The sequence below is a fragment of the Lithobates pipiens genome, unplaced genomic scaffold (assembly GCF_037356315.1).
Source record: "Lithobates pipiens isolate NorthernLeopardFrog02 unplaced genomic scaffold, aLitPip1_a1.2 Scaffold_22, whole genome shotgun sequence".
NCBI classification, from domain to species: Eukaryota; Metazoa; Chordata; class Amphibia; order Anura; family Ranidae; genus Lithobates; species Lithobates pipiens.
In genome coordinates, this window is record NW_027507784.1 from 88,341,850 (window position 1) to 88,357,095 (window position 15,246).

The 15,246-nt window shown below is 44.3% G+C and overlaps 1 protein-coding gene across 2 annotated transcripts in view; it reads left to right on the forward strand.

Moving 5' to 3' along the window:
* The window catches only part of PTPRN (protein tyrosine phosphatase receptor type N), a 169,968-nt gene that overhangs the window by 56,848 nt on the left and 97,874 nt on the right, over positions 1-15,246 (forward strand). For both annotated transcript variants that reach the window (XM_077447849.1, XM_077447850.1), the window contains exons 8-9: positions 2,094-2,128; positions 4,888-5,228. In XM_077447849.1, coding sequence (XP_077303975.1) covers positions 2,094-2,128; positions 4,888-5,228 — 376 coding nt within the window. The remainder of the gene's footprint in view (positions 1-2,093; positions 2,129-4,887; positions 5,229-15,246) is intronic.

The window sequence follows — 15,246 nt, forward strand, 5'->3', positions numbered from 1 at the left end:
TAGTTATTTTGTTTCCTTAAAGTCAATTTATTCCTTTAATTCGTATTCGGGATTCATATTCGGAATTCATATTCAGAATTTTTCAAATTTTCTTCGAAATTACAAATGTTTTTCGATTCTAAACGTTTAAATTGATACATTTTTAATTGGCCGAATCGAAAACTTTAGATTTAAAAAAAATAGTTAATTTTGAATCTGGCAAAGTGAACAAACAATGCAGTATGTGTACAGTTAGTATTCGACTGGAGTTTGAAATTGTATTCGAATTTCAGTCCGAAATTCCGATAATTTGGATGACATTCGTTTTGTTATGCAGAGCATTCGGTAAAATTTGTTTATAATGTAATTCAGGTATGTGTATATTTCTGAATCTCTGAATAATGAAAAATTTGTCAGAACGTAACAAACCTGTCTAATACTGTACACTGTACTAATGACATTGGCTGGGAAGGGGTTATCAAGAGGTTAACTGTGTGCCTTACAAGTGTAATGTGTGTAATGTGTGCTGCTTTTAATAACAGAACAGTCTGCCTTTTCTCCCTGAAATCAGAGTTGATATCAGGAAGAAGAAACAGACAGATCACTGTTCTGTGCATTTGTCAGCACAGAACCCTGTGCTGTGATTGGCCAGAGCCAATCACCAGGGGTACAGTCATAATCATTAGCTGTACCCTGCTTACAAACTCGTGCTCTGTCCAATCACAGCCCTGCAGAGGCACAAATATGCATTGATGTGAGCGTGTTCCAAAAAAAAAGTCCTGCATTTCTGAAAAAAACGCATTGGGTGTGAATGGAGCCTTAAGCACCCATTCACAGCGGGCCGATTTGACATGTCAAGCTGCATGCCAAATCGCAACCTATTGTTGGCAAGGGCACCGCATGAATCGGTGAGACGCCGACTATTTCACTGCTTTTGACGACTTCGGGGGCGTTTTCGATAGACATCTGTGCATGAACCCACACAGGTGTCTGCCAAATTGCCCCCCCCCCCCCAAAGTTGCAATGAAATGCGGGTTTGAAATCGTGCGAGTTCAGCTGAATTTGCACGATTTCAAACCCACCTCCAATGTGAAGGGGGGGGTAGTTGTCAAAGCTTAAGTGTCAGAAACCATGAAACAGACTGAGACAGAAGTACAATCAAATCACACTTGTTTATTAATAAAAATAAAAAGGTAAATAGAAAAAAGCATAGTCAAGCATAGCCAGAGTCCAGTAGCCAGATCGGATAGTCAGCCATTCCAAAGTTCATTAACCAGATCTGGTAGTCAGCCAGTCCAAAGTTCAGTAACCGGATCAGGTAATCAGCCAGGCCAGAAGTCAGGGATCCAAGGAGAGCAACCGCAAGCAAGATAAGAAGCCAGGAGGGATGTCAGCAAGCCAGTCTTGAAACAAACAGCAGGAGATGGTTCCCTGTGATGTGACCAATGCGAAGGCAAATGAAAAAGTGAGCAGGAAGACTTTAAATAGGCAGGTCAGACGAGCATCATCGGGAATAGCTGGTAACTGTGGAAAGAGAAGAGAACTGGCAATTAGCCGACAGCTGAGTGGCCAGCCCAGAGGAGGAAGGGCTAAGCCAGCCCTTAAGACCCCTTTCACATTGAGGCGCTTTGCAGGCGCTATAGCGTTAAAAATAGCACATGCAAAGCGCCCTCAAACAGCGGCTCCATTCACTCCAGTGTGCAAGCCCCGAGGTCTTGCACACTGGAGCGGTGCATTGGTAGGGCATCAGAAAATGTCCTGCCAGCATCAAAAATCGATGTAGCATCGCTTTGCGGGTGGGTTTAACCCTTTTTCGGCCGCTAGCGGGGGTTAAAAGTGGTCGAATGGCGCTGCAAAAACGACAGTAAAGTGCTGCTATTTTTCGTTTTATCGCCAAAGCTCGGGGCAGCTCAGTGTGAAAGGGCTCTAATTGAACAAGCTGAAGTTAGAAGCTGATTGGCTGCCATGCACAGCTGCACCCCATTCTGAGTGCTCCGGTTTTAGTAAATCTCCCCCTTTGTCTTTTAATTATAGAATGACTCTGACTGGGGGCATTGGATAAATATTTATGTAAAGAAGAGAACCCCTTTAATTTGTATATTATCTCTTTGCAGGGACAAAGAATGTGGATAAAAGCCCACCAAAAAGAGTAAGTAACATTTTATAGCATAAAAAAAAAAAGAAAAAAAAAAAAAGAAAACTAGATTGTTTGTAATTGTGTGTGTTTTTACCATATGCTGAGTAATTTATTGCCAAGTGTCGCTAATTTCTGAAGACACCTCCTTATTTTGGACATTGATCAACTTTTCAGTAAAATCCTTTTTAAATGCTTGTTTTTACCATCCGAGTTGTGGATTTTCACTAGTCTCTGTATAAAGAAATCCAGGCGTTGGGCATCCAGAGCTGGGCATTGCACCCAAAGTCAGAGGGTGGCCTTATTTATTAAATAGGATCTGCAAACAAAAAACATAGGGCTCAATTTATATAAAGAATAAATAATTGTTGGACGAATGTGATAAGCAAATTATTTCCATATTCCTAAAGTATATGTAAACCCTCACCTTGTAAATCAACCCATTCTGTTTAAAATGAAAGGCAAAATATTTGTGTATAGCTACAATAAACATTATTAATACCCCCCCCCCCCTTTTTTTTTTTAAGCGATCACCTCTGTTCTCAGCAGCATAAGGAGCTCAGAGAGCTAAGGGGGGAGAAACAGCAGTACACTGGTCTTTCCAGTGAATGGCTGTGCGGGGGGGGGGGGGGGGGGGCACGTCGGCAGAGGTCTGATCATCGGAGGAGGGCAGGCTAAGTTCCCAGCACAGCTAAAGAACTGGCCACTGGTCAGTTTTTAATAGGGATGCGGAGGGACTGGCAGGAACACCAGGGATTTTTACATAAAGGAAGCAATACAAAGAAAAAAGGAGACTTCCTCATACAAGTACATGGTATAGCAGCCACATATCAGGAATAGGAAATGCTGGGTTTACATATTCTTTTAATACAATGATTTTATGTGATAATCAGCTCCATCCAGTGGCCATAATGCTGTATTTTTCTGAAATACAACAATCAGAAAAAAAAGTACCACAATGTGGCCTCGTTTATGCCACCGTTTGTGTTCCCATTGGAGAACATAGTGATGAGGGACAGTATAATATAAGTGCACATTTACCCCATTTCCCAGCTACAGTATGTCCAGTATAGGAGGTAAGAGAGAGATACAAAGAAGCTTTTTTTTTTGGGGGGGGGGGGTGGTTGGGATTGCACAGCCTACACTTTGTACACAGCACACCCTTGAACTCTGTACGTAGTGCACCCCTAAAACCTACATTGTATACATAGCCCACCCCTGAACAGTGCATTCTGTATGTAGTGCACCCCTAAAACCTGCATTCTGTACTCAGCCCACCCCTGAACACTGCATTCTTTACATAGCCCAACCCTGAACACTGCATTCTGTACATAGAGCACCCATGAACACTGCATTCTGTACATTGCGCACCCCTGAACACTGCATTTTGTACGTAGCCCACCCCTGAACACTGCATTCTGTACATAGCGCTCCCCTGAACACTGCATTCTGTACATAGCACTCCCCTGAACACTGCATTCTGTACATAGCGCTCCCCTGAACACTGAATTCTGTACATAGCGCTCCCATGAACTCGGCATTCTGTACATAGCCCACCCCTGAAATCTGCATTCTGTACATAGCCCACCCTTGAACACTGCATTCTTTACATAGCGCTCTCCTGAACACTGCATTCTGTACATAGCGCTCCCCTGAACACTGCATTCTGTACATAGCTCACACATGAACTCTGCATTCTGTACATAGCTCAGCCCTGAACACTGCATTCTGTACGTAGTCCATCCCTGTACACTGCATTCTGTACATAGCGCTACCCTGAACACTGCATTCTGTACATAGTGCTCCCATGAACACTGCATTCTGTACATAGCGCACCCATGAACTCTGCATTCTGTACATAGCGCACCCATGAACTCTGCATTCTGTACATAGCCCACCCCTGTACACTGCATTCTGTATATAGCCCACCCCTGAACACTACATTCTGTATATAGCCCACCCCTGAACACTACATTCTGTACATAGCCCACCCCTGAACACTGCATTCTGTCCGTAGCCCACCCCTGAACACTGCATTCTGTACATAGCCCACCCATGAACTCTGCATTCTGTACATAGCCCACCCCTGAACACTGCATTCTGTACATAGTGCACCCCTGAACACTGCATTCTGTACATTGCGCACCCATGAACTCTGCCCTCTATACACAGCACACCCATGAACTCTGTATGTAGTGCAACCCTTTTTTTGTGAAATTCTGTAGTACATCCCTAAACCCTACATTCTGCACATAACACACTCCTGAACACTGCATTCTGTACATCTTACACCCCTGAACACTGTATTCTGTATACAACGCACTCCTGAACTCTGCATTCTGTATGTAGCGTAATCCTGAACTCTGCACTCTGTACATAACGCATCCCAGATACATCCGGCCCTTCAAGGGTAACAATACTGCTGATGTGGCCCGGTATGAAATTGAGTTTGACACCCCTGATCTAGCCCTTTCCTCCACAGCCTGGTCCGTCCCTTTCATTCATTGAATATCAGTTCTTTCAACCATGGAGGCTCAGCATCACAAGTGGGCATGACCACAGCTTCCTGTTTTCAGGAAGCCATTAACAGCACCCTGCATTGCATAGAGAAGCACAGCAGAGACCCAATGATGATGTCACTGGGTCCAAAATAAGACGTGTTATAAAAACAGGTTTTGTTTAATAATTTCATTAGCATGTTGATGAAGGGAAAAGGAGAAACCAGAGAAGTTGAAATGAGGAGATTAAACTTCAGTTTGAATCCTTTATCATAGGTTTCCGAAGGGGAGATGCAGCACTTGGCCCAGGATGAACCGCAGTTCTTGGCTCCAGAAATATCCCCAAGAGAGATCTCTCCAGCCCCCCTGGCGCTGAATACTGACCAGCGAGTGCCCGATGGACGCATAAGTGCAACAACTGCCACCATCACCACCCACCTGGTACCTGATTCCCAGACTATGGTGGAGCAGCCTGGGAACCCAATGGCAGCTGAAGATGGGGAAAAAAAGGTCCCAGAGAAAAAAAGTTACCCAGAAATCTCAGAGATGAGATTGGACCCTGGGCAGAGCCCACACAAAGCTACAGAGGACTATGGATACATCCTGACCGACCAAAAGTGAGTTCCTTTATTACTAACACAAACTGGCAGGGCTGTGATCAGAGGAAGGGATTACTGCAGAGTCTCTGACCACATCTGGCAGGTGGGAGACCGCTGGCTTGCCTTCGTTGTAAAGATTAGAGTGGTATAATACCCAAAAGCAAACATTTATTTTATTGAAGCTTACAAATTCTTTGATGTGATGGCTGCATTCGTTTTCTCTTTTCCTTATTTTCACCTGGTGATCCAGCCAGTAAATCTGTTTTTCAAAAGAACAAGCTGTCCTGCAGATGTATCAGTTACAGGGATGAGACAAACTATTCAACACTGGCAGGGGTGATCAGTTTTATTTTTGTAAAACTTTTATCCCCCCAAAAAAAAAAAACCTGTTTGCTGTAACTGCTTATAAAGTGTTAGCTGGAGTTTGGCTTCTATTTGTTAGTGTATTTAAAGCTTCAAGTATATTTGACACTCCCCTCTGCCCAGACTGATAATGCTGCTGTCTACTGTGCCCCTTGTGCTCCTTCATACAGAGTGGAAGCACTCTAATACAGGAGGTGTGTTACTGGCCAGATCACCAGGTGAAAACAGGGAAATAAGCCTTAAAAAGAAAACTAATGCAGCCCCCACGTCTATTGAATGGTAAGCTGCAATATACAGTGGGGGGGGGGGGGGGAGTTATATACAGATTTTGTAAATTTGCCCACTCACAAAGAAATAAAGGGTCTATAATTTTTATCATAGGTGTATTTGTAATGATGAAGACAGAAAATAAACCAAAAATCCAGAAAAAAACACACAATGCAAATGATATAAATTGAGTTGCGGTTCAGTGAGTAAAATAAGTATTTGAGCCACAATCAAAACATGACTTAGTACTTGGTGGAGAAACCCTTGTTGGCAAGTACAGAGGTCAGACGTTTCTTGTAGTTGGTGACCAGGTTTGCACACATCTCAGGAGGGATTTTGGTCCACTCTTCTTTACAAATCTTCTCTAAATCCTTAAGGTTTCTTGGCTGTCTCTTGGCAACTTGAACTTTCAGCTCCATCCATACATTTTCTATAGTATTGTGGTCTGGAGACTGGCTAGGCGACTCCATGACCTTAATGTGCTTCTTTTTGAGCCACTCCTTTGTTGCCTTGGCGGCATGTTTTTGGGTCATTGTCATGCTGGAAGACCCATCCACGACTCATCTTCCATGTTTTGGGTGAAGGAAGAAGGTTCTCATCCAAGATTTTACAATACATGGCCCCGACCATTGGCCCCTCAATGCGGCAAAGTTGACCTGTACCTTTAGCAGAGAAACAGCCCCAAAAGCATAATGTTTCCACCTCCACGCTTGGCTGTAGGGATGGTGTTCTTAGGGTCATAGTCAGCAGTTTTCTTCCTCCAAACATGGCGAGTCGAGTTAATGCCAAAGAGCTAAATGTTGGTCTCATCTGACAACAGCACTTTCTCCCAGTCCTTCTCTGAATCATTTAGTTGTCCATTGGCAAACTTCAGGCGGACCTGTATATGAGCCTTCCTGAGGAGGCGATCTTGCGGGCGTTGTAGGATGTCAATCCATGTTGGTGTATTGTGTTACCAATGGTTTGTTTGGTGACTGTGGTCCCAACTGTCTTGAGGTCATTCACAAGCTCCTCCCGTGTAGTTCTGGGCTGATCCCTCACTTTTCTTATGATCATCTTTACCCCATGAGGCGAAGTCTTGCATGGAGCTCCAGACCGAGGGCGATTGATGGCTATTTTGTATTTCTTCCATTTGCGAATAATCGCTCCAACGGTTGTCTCCTTCTCACCAAGCTTCTTGCTGATGGTCTTGTAGCCCATTCCAGTCTTGTACAGGTCTACAATCTTGTCTCTGACGTCCTTTGACAGCTCTTTGGTTCTGCCCGTGATGGTGAGGTTTGAATGGAAGAAAGACACCTGTCCACAGAATCTTTTATACACATAACGGGTTGTCATTAGGAGCACCTTCTTAAATTGACAGGACTAATCTGTGTACCACATAAGCACATATTGTAGACTGTGAGAGCTAGAATTATTGTTGGTTGGTGGGGGATCAAATATTTATTTTACTCACTGAACTGCAACTAAATTTATAACATTTGTATCAAGTGTTTTTTTTTCTGGATTTCTGGTTGATATTCTGTCTCTATCATTTAAAATACACATATGATAAAAACAATAGACCCTTTATTTCTTTGTAAGTGGGCAAACTTACAAAATCTGCAGGGGATCAAATAATTATTTTCCACATTGTATTACAATTTTTGTTTTGGGTTTAATACCACTTTAAGGCTGGATTCACACCTATGCATTTTTAGTGCTTTTTGCATTTTGTAGATTTGCACTACAGAACATGTTCCATAGGAAACCATGTTAAATGGACTGTAGTGCGAATGTGCAAAATGCAAAAAGCACAAAAAACGCGCTAGTGTGAATCGAGCCTTAGTGCTTTTTGCATTTTGCAGATTTGCACTGCAGTCCATTTCAACATGGTTTCCTATGGAACATGTTCTTTAGAGCAAATCTGCAAAATGCAAAAATCACTAAAAATGCATAGGTGTGAATCCAGCCTAAAAGGGAAGCATGTGTAAGGCAGGATAGAGCTGTAGACCAGAATAAGGCGCTGCAAAAATATTTTTACATACATACTGCCATTGCCATCTGCATCCACAGCACGTTCTGAATCACATTTAACCTTTTACACTGCCAGAGCCGTTTTTTTGCACACCTATTTAAAAAATTATTTTAGGTCTAAAGATTACTTAAAACCCCCCCAAAAAAATAATAACCTAGTGGTAGTTCCAGATTATTATGTCACGCGATATTAGTGCAACACTTTATCAAGCACAACATTTCAATAAGAAATACACAAGTTAATTTTAGGGCACACAAATACAAATTATTACACATTTTTGTGATAAAATATAAAAGATGAGATTGCACCAAGTAAAATAGATACCCAACATGTCAAGCCTTAAAATCGTGTGCACCCGTGAAACGGCGACAAACTTTGGTACCCTAAATTTTCCATAGGCGACACTTTAAAAGCCCCCTATAGGTCATCAGTTTAGAGTTAAGGTGATTGTAAAGTCTTGTTTCCTTTTCTAATACCCCTTTCACACTGCGGGCGTTTTTCAGGCGCTACGACTGAAAAAGGCAGCTCTATTCACTCCAATGTGAAAGTCCGAAGTGCTGGCAGGGCGTCAGAAAAAGTCCTGCCAGCAGCTTCTTTGGAGCGATGAAGGGGCGGTGAACTCGCCGATCCTCCGCCGCTGCTCCCCATTGAAATCAATGGGGCAGCGATGAGATACCGCCAGCAGCATTTTGCGGACGGATTTAAGCCCTTTTCGGCCGCTAGCGGGGGGTTAAAACTGGCCTGCTAGAGGCCGAATAGCGCCGCTAAAATGACGGTAAAGCGGCGCTAAAAATAGCGCCACTTTACTGCTGACGCCCTAGGTGGCTCGGTGTGAAAGGGATCTAAGAATATCAAACATGTTATACTTACCTCCTCTGTGCAGTTGGTTTTGCACAGAGCAGCCCAGATCCTTCTTTTCTCTGGTCCATCTTCAGCTCTCTTGGCCCCTCCCTCCTGTCGAGTGCCCCCACAGCAAGCAGCTTGCTATAGGGGGGCACTCAAGCCGAGCTGCTTCAGCCCCGCCCCTCTCCTGATTGGCTGACTTTGTCTCCCGCTGCTGTCAATCAATGGCGCCGCTGCTGTGTCCCATCCAATCAGGAGGGAGAGTCACGGATAGGGCACTCGTGGACATCGCTAGATGAAGATGGGCCTCAGGTAAGTATTAGGGGGGCTGCTGCACACAGAAGGCTTTTTATCTTACAGCATGAATGCAGTAAGATTAAAAAAACCTTCTGCTTTTACAACCACGTTAACCTTAAATAATGGACCTATAATTATTACTCTCACCCTAGCATGGACGGCGAAATGAAATGTGTGGAGCAATTGACATTTTCATGCATAGGCACCCATGACGCGTGTGTTTACATTTGCATGTGCGTGTATGGAAGGGGTTGGGTGGGGCTCAGAATGTTTTTTGGGGGGGGGGGGGTAGTTTGAGTGCTTGGGTGTAACTTTAATTTTTAATACATTTTTGCAACAAAATTTATTTTTTTATCACATAAGGAACAAAAAGTCAGGGTTTTTCCAACCAGAATGCCGCGGCACCCTGGTGTGCTGCAGCAAAATTACACAAAGCCCTCTTCAATCCAACCATGAAGGGGTTACTGTGTAATGTTCTGTGTACAGAAAGGAGGGAGAGCACATCCCGTTCCTCCTCCGGGCTCTCTCCCCCTCTAGGCTGTTATCTATATTTTGCCGGCGAAAGATGTGTAAGCCGCCCGCCCGCGTCCTACCAACCGATGACGTCATTGCTTGCTAGGGGAAGGTCGGGCAGCTTACACAGCTTTCACTTTTGCTGGCAAAATACAGACAACAGCCTAGAGGGGGAGAGAGCCAGGAGGAGGAACGGGATGTGCTCTCCCTCCTCTCTGTACACGGAACTTACCACAGTGGCTTTTTCATGGTCGGATTATAAGGAGCTTTGTGTCATTTTGCTGTAGGGTTGTGTTCTAAGGGGGGATTTAGAAAGGGGTTGTGGCTTGTAGGAGATATGTGTGCTAGGAGGGCGGGGCAGGGGGGTATTTACAACCTACTGACTTAGCTCTGCCTTACAAACTACATTTTAGGGCTTTTTTCACATCAGGTTCACTGCAGTAAAACATGTGAAATTGCGCATTTTCCCACACCACACAAAAATGCGTTGCTGTTGCGCAAGGGTGCCATTAATTCTTAATGGCACCCCCACGTATCCAATTATATTTTGTTTGCGCCCACTTAAATGAATGGTACAGAAGTACCGTGTCTTTTGGCAGGGCTGAATTTAGAAATCATTCGGTTAACTTGTTTACAGGGTTTCATGAGCATAGAGCAGCCTAATAAAAAAAACAGCACACCAAAAAAAGCGTTCGGGCTTGGACTCCCCTCTTTGTGTGAAGGAGCCCTCAGACTGGTGTGCCCCGTGGTTGTACTCAATTCTAAAGGGTGCCTTGACTACAAAAAAAAATGCTTAAAAACAAAACAAAAAAAAACAGTTCCTTTTGTGATATTTTTTTGTGACAGATTCTCTTTATTCACCTGCCCTCCATTGAAGCTAATGGCATGGAAAGTGACAGCTGGACCCGCATGTGAGGTTTTACACGTCACCTAAAGGTTTTCTGTAGAAAGGGGAGATCAGTAAATGGACATTCGCTGGTCTCTCTCCCCTCCCCTCTATGCCAGTCTCAGGTCCACCAATGGGAACATGGAGCCAGGCAAACATAGCGGGGGGGACAGATGTACCAGAAGTGCTTGGAAGCGATTAGACGGCTGTATAGCCACCTACTCAAATTCCTCTGACAGCCAATAACTTTTTTTTTTTTTTTTAAAGCATTATTTTTAATCATACAGCAGACAAAAAAGTACCCCATGTGATTTTGTGGGTGCCAATTTCCGTTTAATGAGATATTAGGGCCACCCAGTGAATCTAATTCAGATCATGCTGCATTAGCTTCTTCCCCAGCCAGACCTGTAATGCTGCGTACACATGACCGGACCTTTTGACAGCAAAATTCGATCTTGTGTGGGCTCCATCGGACCTTTGCTTGCCAAAAATCCGGCGGACTTTAGAAATAGAACATGTTTTACATTTTTCCACCAGAACTCCGCCGGACCGAGAAATCCATTTGTGTGTATGCTAGTCCGACGGACAAAAAACTACGCTGGGGCAGCTATTGGCTACTGGCTATGAACTTCCTTATTCTAGTCCAGTCGTACGTCATCACGTTCGAATCTGTCGGACTTTGGTGTGATTGTGTGTGGCCAAGTCCGTTCATTCGGAAAGTCCGTCGGAACTCCGCCGAAAGTGCATCGTAAAGACCGTCGGACCTAGTCCCTCGAAAAGTCCGGTCGTGTGTACGCGGCATAAGAGAAAGTAACACCAGAACCCAGAAGTGACGTTTTACATGTTGCTCCAGGGTTCTTTGTAGTAAGGGGCTGTATGCCGATCTCCCTCCCCTCTACCTGGCTGCACCCACAATACCAGTCCCAGGTCTGCCGATGGGAGCCTAGGAAACATGGGGGGGGGGGGGGGGGTGGCAGCGGTTTTCCTAGGACAGGTGGAAGTGATCCTCTAGCTTTACAGCCATTGGATCACCTCCATCTTACAGCCAACAGTCAGTTTGTCAGATGCCGAAGTATACCATGAGCTGGGGACAGCGAAAGCGTTAAAGTTTAGCTACAGTCAAAACTTTGTTTTTTAGAAGCCCTGCCAGGTGTTGATCGCTGTTTATTTTCCTACTGGGGAGATTCACCCTCTCTATTCAGGTCCCATTCACACCTCAGCGTTTTGTAGCTTGAAGAAAAAAAAAACCAATTATTCTCTGTGGAGATGTTTCATAAAAGCCAAACGCCTGAAGCTTAAAAAAGCTGGAGCTTTTTTTTTGTAGCTGAGATTAGGCATATTTGCACGTTTGTATTCCCATAGAAATCTTATTTATTTATTTTATGTATTATTATTATTATTTTTTTTTTGTATAAGATGTAGATGGCCAGAGCAGACGTATCCATCAAAACAATCTAAAGGGTAGCATTATGGTCATCCCAACATGCGTTTACGTGAAGTTGCAGAGTAGACCCGGCAGCTTTCTCATCTGTAGAAACTGGCAGATGGGTTATCAGGCCAGCATTTGCCTATTTTAAATTATTTTTCAAATAAATCTTTTACTATGCATCATCCCACCCATTTCAGCTAGTTATTTGTCAGAGGTATGCTTCCATGGATGCACCAGGAAAACAGAAAATGGTTTCATACTTGTTAGGATGACCATAATGCTACCCTTTAGATCATTTTGATGGATACATCTGCCCTGGCTGTCTAATGCCCTGTACACATGGTCGGACTTTCCGGCGGAAAATGTGCGATCGGATTGTGTTGTCGGAAATTCCGATCATGTGTGGGCTCCATCGGACTTTTTCAGTCGGAATTTCCAACACACAAAGTTTGAGAGCTGGATCTCAAATTTTCCCACAACAAAATCCGATCGTTTAAATTCCGATCATGTGTAGACAATTCCGACGGCCACTCATGCTCAGAATAAATTACGAGACGAAAGCTATTGGTTACTGGCCCGTTTATAGTCCTGACGTACTTGTTTTACATCACCTCGATCTGAAAGATCGGATTTTCCAACAACTTTGTGCGACCGTGTGTATGCAAGACAAGTTTGGGCCAAAATCCATTTGAAAAAATCCGACGGATTTTGTCGTTGGAACGTCCGACCGTGTGTACAGGTCATTAGAAGCAGAAAACAACCGGGGTGGCATACAGACCAACTGAAGAGGGGGTTCCAGTCCCCTATCCCTGTACACCTTCTTAACCAACTTGATTATCCATGAGACAATTGTACTAGAGCAGGGATCTGCAAACTATGGCTCCCCAGGTTCCACAGAACCACATGTCCCATGAGGTATTGTAAAGCTCTGATATTCACAGACATGACTAGACATTAAGATGTCATGGCTGGGCTCAGCCCTTCCTTCTCTGAGCTGGCCACTCAGCTGTTCGCTAATTGCCAGCTCCTCTCTCCTCACAGTTACTCAGCTGTTGATGATATCTTGCTTGTCAGTTCTGCCAACTTAAGCCGTCCAGCCCAGAGGATCTCTGCCTTCACCGTGGTCAATATCACAGAGATGTAGGGACCATGTTTTGGGATCCAGGAATCCTTGGGATAGGTGATCAGCGGCTGTTTTCAAGTGGGCTGGAAGAAAGACTACTCTTAGGTCCTTCCAATTCCTCTCTGCCCAAATGAAAATGGGTTCCACTTCTCTTAGTAAAGAACTGTTGCTGATTCCGCCTTGGTGATGTACGTATGATATTGCAGCTCTGTTGTCTATGCAAATCAGAACTGATTTGTCCTTGATCTGAAAGAGCAAATGCTGTCGATGTGAGATAAGCCGCCTGGATTTCCAAGATATTTGCAATGATGTCTGCCGCATTGAACGCCCATCTCTCTTTAACCAACATCAGGTTGCAATGTGCCTCTTAGCCTATTGCATTGGCGTCCGTGGTAACTGTGGTCCCAAAGACATGCCTTAATGGGCGTGGCTTTACAAGCATCTCCCTCTTTGTCCACTAGTACAGACCCCTGTGTGCGTCAAACTTGTTTGATATATGGACTGGGATAGATGGTTTGCTCCATTGCTTCAGGAATTCTATCTAAAATGTGACTGAGGTATCCATGTGTCCATGGGACCATCTGGATACAAAAAGACAAAAATCCCTATTAAGCTTAGTTAGCTCGAATCTGTTATGTAGGACCATGTCCTCACACTCCTTACTTTCTGAATGATCGCCAACACTTTCTAAGACGGCGGGGACACCGTCCCTTTTGTGGTGTTGAATAAGGCACCTAAACCGGAGAAAAGAAGACTCATTTGATGATTTACCATCCAACCTTTTCTTGATAGTGTAGGCCACCACATCCACCTGTGTTCCACTAGCTGAGCTGGATCTTTTGATAAAAGGAGGATATCATCTGGTTAGTGATAAGAATGGAGACCCAGTTCTCATAAAGAAGCTTGGATGGTGGTCCGAGCCCTCCTGAGGGCTCTGAGGGAAGTGAAGGGTCCGATAAGGGAGACTCTGGAGTTGTAGATGGACCTGGTCGGTCGAAAAATCTCAGATGATTCTGTAACAGTTATAGTATGGGTGCGTGCAAGTAAGCATCCTGAATCCCCGGGTACATCGAATTCTGCAGTTCTGGGGAATCAAGTCTGACTTTCCTCCTGTGACGTGGGAAATGGCTTTCTGTAACCTTTCTGCAAAGAGTGATTTACCATAAAAAAAAAAAAGGGTATTTATACTCATTTTGTTTTGACACAGTGTCAGATGCCCGTAGTTCTGACCACAATACCCATATGGCTATCACAAGTAGTGACATTGATCTTACGAAGTAACAAATTGTATGCATCGCCTTCTTACCAGAGCCATAATTTGTCCAAAGCCTTGACTATCTTTTCCCTAGGAACATTTTGATGAATTACTGTTTCCATGTTTTTGGTCAATGCCCACAGGGCTTTGGATACAAATAAGGCAGTTGCTGACTTCCAGGAGTTTACCCGCCATTTGGTAATCTCCTTTAGACCCCTTTCACACCAGGGCGTTTTGCAGGCGCTATAGCGTTAGAAATAGCGCTTGCAATCCGCCCTAAAAAAGCTGCACCATTGTCTGTAGTGTGAAAGCCTGAGGGCTTTCACACTACAGCGTTGCACTGGCAGGACGTCAGGGAAAAGTCCTGCTAGCAGCTTCTTTGGAGCGGTGAAGGAGCGGTGTGTTTACCGCTCCTCCACCGCTGCTCCCCATTGAAATCAATGGGGCAGAGCTGTAATACCGCCGGCAAAACGTCGCTATTGAGGTGTATTGCTGCCGGTTTTAACTCTTTTTCGGCCGCTAGCGGGGGTAAAAGCGCCCCGCTAGTGGCCAAAAGGCGCTGTTTTACCGCCGACGCTATGGGCGGTGTGGTGTGAAAGGGGTCTTAAGTTTGGGGTCTATTTATTTGTCTAAAGGATTCTCAATTGAGGCTGAATTATCGATTGGTGAGATTAAATTCTTTGTTATACGAACCACTGCTGCGTCTATCTCCGGCGGACCATCTGGCATTGCAGAATCTTGTTCCGACTGTGGATAAAGTTTTCCTAGGCAATTGAGAGGACAAAAACTTTTTTTCCTCCTTTCCTCTTCAACAATGTCTCTGATATCATCCATCAGAGTTTTTCGACTTTGAGGTTGCACAATTTTGATGCGACTTGAAACAATTCCTGTGTATTCTTGAGGTCTATGGACCTCAAGTAACATCAAAGTGGGACCAAAGTAGTGCAGGGACTACTCTGAAGTCGCTGCGACTTGAAATCGCCAGATAAAGGGTACTCATTGGAAATCATGGGGTATGACTTGTCAATGTGACTTTGCAGTCCTAA